The sequence below is a fragment of the Oncorhynchus nerka genome, linkage group LG15 (genome assembly GCF_034236695.1).
Source record: "Oncorhynchus nerka isolate Pitt River linkage group LG15, Oner_Uvic_2.0, whole genome shotgun sequence".
Lineage (NCBI taxonomy): Eukaryota > Metazoa > Chordata > Actinopteri > Salmoniformes > Salmonidae > Oncorhynchus > Oncorhynchus nerka.
In genome coordinates, this window is record NC_088410.1 from 38,374,984 (window position 1) to 38,383,000 (window position 8,017).

General features: G+C 44.4%; 1 protein-coding gene across 1 annotated transcript; it reads left to right on the forward strand.

The window, feature by feature from the left end:
• The first annotated feature begins 74 nt into the window (after window positions 1–74).
• cct4 (chaperonin containing TCP1, subunit 4 (delta)) lies at window positions 75–6,731 on the forward strand. Its single transcript, XM_029624832.2, has 13 exons — window positions 75–346; window positions 810–862; window positions 965–1,054; window positions 1,312–1,420; window positions 1,646–1,910; window positions 2,640–2,772; window positions 2,967–3,106; window positions 3,362–3,458; window positions 3,575–3,685; window positions 4,575–4,705; window positions 5,568–5,802; window positions 6,222–6,335; window positions 6,559–6,731. Exons 1-13 carry the CDS (start codon window positions 223–225, stop codon window positions 6,571–6,573), a joined length of 1,617 nt encoding a protein of 538 aa, XP_029480692.1. The 5' UTR covers window positions 75–222; the 3' UTR covers window positions 6,574–6,731.
• The last annotated feature ends 1,286 nt before the right edge of the window (window positions 6,732–8,017 follow it).

Sequence of the window (8,017 nt, forward strand, 5' to 3'; positions counted from 1 at the left end):
TCAGGCAGCTAAACACGTCATATCAAGGCGCCTTCGAAGTTGACAGGAGGGTCCTTTTTCTACTAGGGTGGTAAATCGGTGGCTCTGGAAGCTTCTGGAAGGAACGAGAGATAAATTCGAATCTGGACCCATCTGAAGTCAAGCAGCCCTTTCTGTGTTTTTGGTTACATCTGTCCCCATCAAAGGTATTTTAGTAACATATTCCGAAGAAAATAAGTAAGGATGCCTGAAGCAATGGCTGGACCGAAGATGCCAAGTGGTGGGATGAAAAACAAAGGACGAGGGGCATATGTGGACCGTGACAAGCCAGCGCAGATTCGTTTCAGTAACATCTCCGCAGGAAAGGGTAAACTACAAATACAGTATTCGTATTTCATTGTTGGACGAATAAATACCTACACCTGACGCCTGTGTTTGTCCCAGACTGCTGCTGCGACACTCCCTTTGCGAATGAATGAATGGATGGATGCTACTGCTGGCTCAATCTGGGCAGGGCCACAAGTTGGTACCCAGTTAGCAAGCTAGAATCTGTTACAGAGCAAATCATGAAGGTTCTAAAGAACATTGGCATTAGTGCGCAATCTAGCTAACTAGGGACAGTGACTAGATGATTATTGTACCCTAGCTTTGTTAGGATCAACAATTGACAAAATGAACTGTCTTGAGCATCCATTTATGTACTCTTTAACCAATGGAGTATGTTGGAGTCGTCTTGTCCCCCTCAGTAGTCAAGCAGTAAACATTGTCCGTATCCTAGTGCTAGAGGAGGGTCCCCTTTGTGGAAGTAACAGATTTGTTTTGTTTGACAGCTGTTGCTGAATGCATCAGAACCAGCCTTGGCCCTAAGGGCATGGACAAAATGGTAATTAAATGTAGTTATTTACATCAGCACTCTTGACTTCTCTTCACCATCTCAAAGTTTGGTCATTTTGTTTGTAACTTAAAGAGGAATTGATTCTTTCAGATTCAGGATGGGAAGGGTGATGTGACCATCACCAACGACGGGGCCACCATCCTGAAACAAATGCAGGTGCTGCACCCTGCGGCCAAGATGGTAAGGTTGAAGATAAGGGAGCTGGGGATATGTTCCCAAGTTTCTGCACTGTCATCAACAATTGTTGTGGCATTTTTCTGTTGAAATGTTAAATTACTGCTCTAACATCTGGCAAGGCACTGTCATTTTGAGTGATAATTCAAATTTTCTTAAAGGTTATTTCTTAAAAGCATGTTTTGGGAACATTCCTCTCTAGCGTCTATGTCCCTTTGAAAGATCACCAATATCAGGAGTCTGAAGCTATGTTTGTCTTTCAGATGGTGGAGCTGTCCAAAGCCCAGGATATTGAGGCTGGCGACGGCACAACTTCAGTGGTGGTGATTGCTGGTGCCCTGCTTGACGCATGCGCCAAGTTGCTTCAGAAGGGTAAATGATGAGGAACCAATGGAATAGTTGTCAAAAGGACAAATCCCACCCGTCTTGCAGACATAGTTTAAAAAAGATATATATATTGTTTATGCCAGGCTGTCTCCTAGGACCAGACAACTGGTTTACACTATAAACTCCTAGACCCGACTCAGTTCTAATCTAACGGAGTCCCTGCATCCGAAAGCTTTAATACAAACTGCCTGTCCTTTCCTTCTCCACCAGGAATCCATCCCACCACAATCTCTGAGTCGTTCCAGAAGGCGGTGGATAAGGGCGTGGAGGTGCTGACGGGCATGAGCCAGCCGGTGCTCCTGAGCGACCGCGAGACACTGCTGAACAGTGCCACCACCTCTCTGTGCTCCAAGGTGGTGTCGCAGTACTCCAGCCTGCTAGCGCCCATGAGCGTGGACGCCGTGATGCGCGTCATCGACCCGGCTACCGCCACCGGCGTGGACCTGCACGATATCCACATTGTCAAGAAGCTGGGGTGAGGAGGGAGGGGAAGGGTGGTGGCTCCAAATTAAGCACTCACTACTGTAAATTGCTCTGGATAAGGGCGTCTGCTAAATGACCAAAATGTAAATGTTAGGATTACAAACAGGATTGACTTCTGGGTCATGTTCATTAGGGCACGCAACAGGAAATGTTAATATGTTTAGCAATGGAAAATTAGCTTTTCTTATTGATAAAGTCCAGGTAGTCCCTCCCCTTATGCAGTTCCTTTTCTGCCATTTCGTGCCTAATGAAAACATGATCCAATAGTATACCGTGGGTTACTAATGTATTATCAGTGTCGTTCCGTTACCATCCCTTCCCTGAAGCTTCTGACAGCTTCCAACAGTTAAAATTTCAGTTTGGCTATGCACATTTTCACTCCCCAGTTCTCTCTCTGTGGGGACGTGGACATGTCTGATGTGCCAGATCAATCTCAGGCGGTCAATTAGCAGAATGGCTCCACTTTGCTTTCCCTGCCAGTCTCCTTCTGACAATCTATCACATCAAAAACATAGTTGTGTAATCAGCAACACAACCACACTGATGTCCTACTTGAGTGTTTATCAATGGCTTGTGTATGAATAGACACACAATCCACTGATCTCAATCGACAACGCAAATTATTTCGTCATGCTTTCTTGTTAATTACTCAGCTAGGTAGACACTGCTGCTCTTAGACAGATGTTCCACCCATAATAATGTCCTGGGTGTTTCTCTGCAGTGGGACCATTGATGACTGTGAGCTGGTGGATGGCTTAGTGTTGACCCAGAAGGTGGTCAACTCCAGCGTGTCCCGTGTGGAGAAGGCCAAGATCGCCCTCATCCAGTTCTGCTTGTCCCCGCCCAAAACCGACGTAAGTTATCCCAATCACTGACTGTCTCGTTGAAATTGGCTTCCATGTTTGTCAGTCAATGTCCTTGACGTTATGGACTACGACAAGTATTTTATGTTACCTTTTTATTACCCCTCAATCTTCTAATTTTCTTAATTGTTTTGTTCCATCTCAATGTACTTTTGTTTTTGGTCCCTCTCGCGTGTTGTATTCAGATGGACAACCAGATAGTAGTGTCAGACTATGCCCAGATGGACCGCGTGCTGCGCGAGGAGCGCGCCTACATCCTCAACCTCGTCAAACAGATCAAGAAGGCGGGCTGCAACGTCCTGCTCATCCAGAAGTCCATCCTCAGGTAACACCTGATGCATTACTGTCACATTATCACTGTCAAGTCATTATTTCACGTCACTAATGTAATCAATTCACTTTGTCCAATCACTCACAATATCTAGAAATGTATTCAATAGAAGGGCAAGCATTAGCATAATTGCTAGGTGTTCCACTGTATGTTAGACTCTTCCCGTAGGTAGACCTCTGTCTGCTACTCTGTTGATTCGATCACTGGATGATGTAGACATGGTTAAAAAGTAGACCCTACTTCTTTCAGAGATGCTCTGAGCGATCTGGCCCTCCACTTCCTGAATAAGATGAAGATCATGGTGGTCAAGGAGATCGAGAGGGAGGACATTGAGTTCATCTGCAAGGTAGAACAAAAATAATGTTCGATTGGCTTTTACTTTGTTGGTCATGTTCTGTTACAGCCAAATGCTGGCTGACTGATGCTGCGCTAACCTTGCCCCCCCACCTTTCACACCTACAGACTATCGGCACCAAGCCCATCGCCCACATTGATCAGTTCCTTCCTGAGATGATGGGCACCGCCGAGCTGGCAGAGGAGGTCAGCCTGGATGGCTCTGGCAAGCTAGTCAAGGTATACAAATTCACTTTAACTAATCGCAATTTTGGTTCAAGTAATCTCCCAGACTTGGATACGGGACTGCTTTCATGCTTCCATCACAACTATGCATGTGGAAGAAAGACTTGTCAAAATACCCACGTTTTATCCTAATGATAATACCCTTGGAACTAAATGGTAATCAAACGGGCTACATGCAATCCCTAAAATGGTCACTACGTGTATTCCAACCTTGAATGAAAATGTAAATTATTTGCTCTAAATGTTCAATGTAATAACGATTGAATGTTTCAGAAAAGCTTATTCTAACATGCTAACCACACCCTTCGTGTCACGTGTAAATGTATTTTGCAACGCTCACGCACATGCTATTCAGTCATTTCACTCACAATGCTCGCGCTAAAATAGAACTATTTTCTATTTGAGACCCTGCAAGTCCCACCTCTCCTTTCTCATTGGTTTATAGGGGTATATACCCACGTGGGTGACAAAGATGAACTGAGGTCCACACTCCAGTCCAGTTGGTGGTAGTAATGCAGCTAAAGTTGGTTGCTAACTGCCACAAAGTCTAAAGAAGAAGCCTGAAGGAGGAGAGATTACTAGAAACCAACTGTTTACCCTTTTATCTGTGGATTAATTGTCGGAGTAGAGGACCTTGTGCATTTCAGATAAATTACAACCCAATGTTTATCCCAAGACATGTTAGCTAAATTGACATAATTGTTTAATGCTTTTTGACCTGTCCCCAAATGAATATAGTTGGTTCAGAGTTTGTTTTGATATTTCAACCTGCGTGTCCTGGTCTGGTCAGCATGTTGCATAATAACTTTGGCATGCGTCTGGTTTCAATTTCCAATTGAAAGTGAATTCATGCTGTTTCTCTCTGGCCTGTTCCTCTCCATAGATCACAGGCTGCACCAACCCCGGTAAGACGGTGAGCATCGTGGTGCGCGGCTCCAACAAGCTGGTGATAGAGGAGGCGGAACGCTCCATCCACGACGCTCTGTGTGTCATCCGCTGCCTGGTGAAGAAGAGGTGCGTTACTGCAGCCGCTCTGGTCTGCTGTCTGAGCAACACTTGCCTCTGTAGATGCATGCAGTGACGTATGTGGCATTATTACATAGGAAAGTAAGCACCAGTCCCTTTAAGCTTTGCCCACTCGTGGCTGTCCATGTCACAAGTGGCCATTTCCGGGGGACAGAGAAACCCTCTCTTCAACCTGGGTCAGTGGCTTCACCCCTGGCTCTGGACCTGTTGAGAGGAACATACTCCTCTGAGAGACTGCAACTACGCCTAAAATAGCTGTGACGGATGTGCACCTTGTTAAAGAGTTTAAAAGATCTTGTGTTCGATCTTGAAACCAACCATAGATATTTCTGTTTTGATATCATCCAGTTTGGTCAGATCTAATTCCTTTTTATTACAGACGAAAGAGGGGGGGGGGGTAAGAAGTGGGCACCAAAGTATATACCAGCTTAGTAATTTGCTAATAACCATTTTCTATGCATTCATTAAATTCCTTGTTTGGTTAACTTCTATCAGTGGGGTTCATCTCCATCCCCATATCCTTCACTCAATCTGATCTGAAAATGTAGTATATGTTAGCGCTATAGCCTCAAGCTTTGACAATAAACCAAAAACGATCGACTCTGACTATACCAACCACTTATCGTGGGCATTTTGCAGTTCCTTACTGTAGGTAGCCTATACTGGACATGTGAATAACAGTGGTTCACAATGTTGTAAATGTATCATTAACATATATTAATAAAGTTAATTTATTGCAGTATGGATTCATCGCCCCACTCTACTATAGCCTATTTGCTTTCACCAGTTTATCAGAATGGGGGGGACACTTCTGTTTAATCTCTATACCTTGACTTTCTCTCCCTCCCAGGGCTCTGATCGCCGGTGGCGGCGCCCCTGAGATAGAGTTGGCCTTGCGTCTGGCTGAGTACTCCCGCACGCTGCCAGGCATGGAAGCGTACTGCGTGAGGGCCTACGCAGACGCTCTGGAGGTTGTTCCGTCCACACTGGCCGAGAACGCTGGCCTCAACCCAATCTCCACTGTCACAGAGCTCCGCAATAGGCACGCCCAAGGCGAGAAGACTGCCGGGATCAATGTCCGCAAGGTACGGCCCTGCCACACTCTTGGATTCTGTTTTGTTTGATGCTTATTTTCACCCTGCCATAGTTTGTTCAACGTTGCATCCTGAGAACCTTCAGATTTCGAACAAATGTGACTCTCCTGAGGCTAGAGGCACGCCTTGACAACACCTCATTGTCCTGGTGTGCTCGCAGTAAACTTATTTGCCTATTCATTGACTGTAGTCTCTTGTGGCCCAGCCATTCACCAGCTCGATACAGGACCTTCATTTTTGAGTGTCGTTCAGATTTACATTACTGCAGTTTGCATACCAGATATGGGATTGTTTATCATGTAGAATGGGGATTTGACTCGTCTCCTCTAATTACATCTCTGCATCGTTTGAAATGTTTCACATCTGGTTAAACACCCCCTGGGGTAATGATCTCCCCATTCCTCTCTCAGGGTGGTATCTCCAACATTCTAGAGGAGCTGGTGGTGCAGCCTCTGCTGGTGTCTGTCAGCGCTCTGACCCTCGCCACCGAGACTGTCCGCAGCATCCTTAAAATTGATGACGTGGTAAGAGACCAGACCACCCTCTGGTGCCACTGGTGGAGATCTCCACCAGATCTATCTCATTCAACCTGCATTATGTCTTGAATGCCTTTTAAAAATTATGATAGATTTTTTTAGTATGGAACAGCAGAAAAAACACACATTGCTGTAATTATTGAAAGCCCCCCCTCCCCTTTCACTTAAATTGTCCTTTATATGGTAATAATATTTTACCCTTGTCTTGCAGGTGAACACCCGATAAGGAGTTATGAGAAGATTTGTCAATGTAGCAGTGTGTTACTGCACATGCTTGTGCCACAAGAAGTCATAGGACTGGCTGTTTGCGAAGACCCGTATGTCCAGAAGTCCTCTGTAGTTGATGCATTCTGTAATTTAATTAAACAGTTTTTTTTGACAAGCCATGTCTTGTCTTTGTTTTTTTTGTGTACTTCTTCCTTGGGCTCCCTCAGTGACTGACCCCACTGATGAGCAGTTAATCTTTAAATCTCAGGCTCGTGTCACCAACGGCATGGTGTTAACGACAGGTGGCGTTGGCAGTCAACTACCAAAACCAGGGTTGACCGTTATCACCATTTTACATTTTAATACATAAATCAATCTGTGGGTCATGATGTATATTATGCCTGAAAGTTATCAATTTAGAAATGGAATAAAGTGTTTACTCTATATTTTTTCAATTTAAATGCCATGTTTTTGGCATGAATAATCTGGGGGAGAAATTATGGGAGCATTTTAAAGCCACTGCTAAAACTTGAATATGAGAGCTGTCATAGGGTCCAATTCTAAGATTAGGCCCATAAGAATTGTTGGTCCTGTGCAAATATAGGAGGTCCCTTACTGGGCATAAAGAAATTTTGCTTTAATTTGACATTTTGCAATCATTATGCTACCTATAGTAGGAAACAGTTTCTTACTAACAATATGACACCTGTTATAACACATGGCACAACTCCACAATTGTTAGAATAATTTTTTTTTTTTTTGCACATTTAACAATTTAATATTCCTGTAGAAGAGATCATTTAAGATTTGGAAACAAGTGTTTTCATAAATGCATGGCGGGCCTCGTTTCACTGGAGCAGTGGAAAATGAGCTTTCTGTTAATGACCCAGTTTTAACGAATTTTGTTAATTTACATAATTTTCAGCATTTCATGGCCCACCTAGAGTGGCCTCTTTCCTCTGCTGTGGTGCTGTATTACAGTCAGCGATGTTTTGTCTTTGTAGCTGTTCATGGTCCTGAAATCAAAGATACCCAGCATTTCCACAAATGTCAAAGTTCCCATTATTTGGCTCTTTCAGCCTGTCGGTGGTCCCACGTAACGCAATATTATGAGTGGTAGCTATGAGCCTCTTCCCTTATCCCGATGTGGCTCAGCCTGCCATAACATATCCCATAAAGAAGCATTTCAATCTTTTGTTCATGTTATTTGTCTGGGTCCCAGATATTAAGGTCTCCCCGGCATTGTTAGGTGTGACCACCTGTTCTTGTCCACCCAGAGAACTGTCATCATCCGTGGAAGTGGAAGGCTCGTACTCCTCCGGTTTGCCCTCTTCGCTGCTAGAACCAGCCAACAGGCCAGTCCGTCTCTGCGATTGAACGGCCTGTCCTTAGAGGCTTGTTCTCCACACTGGCTGATGGACAGCTGATGAATTTCATCAGCGAATCTCTTTGGCTTAGAGAAT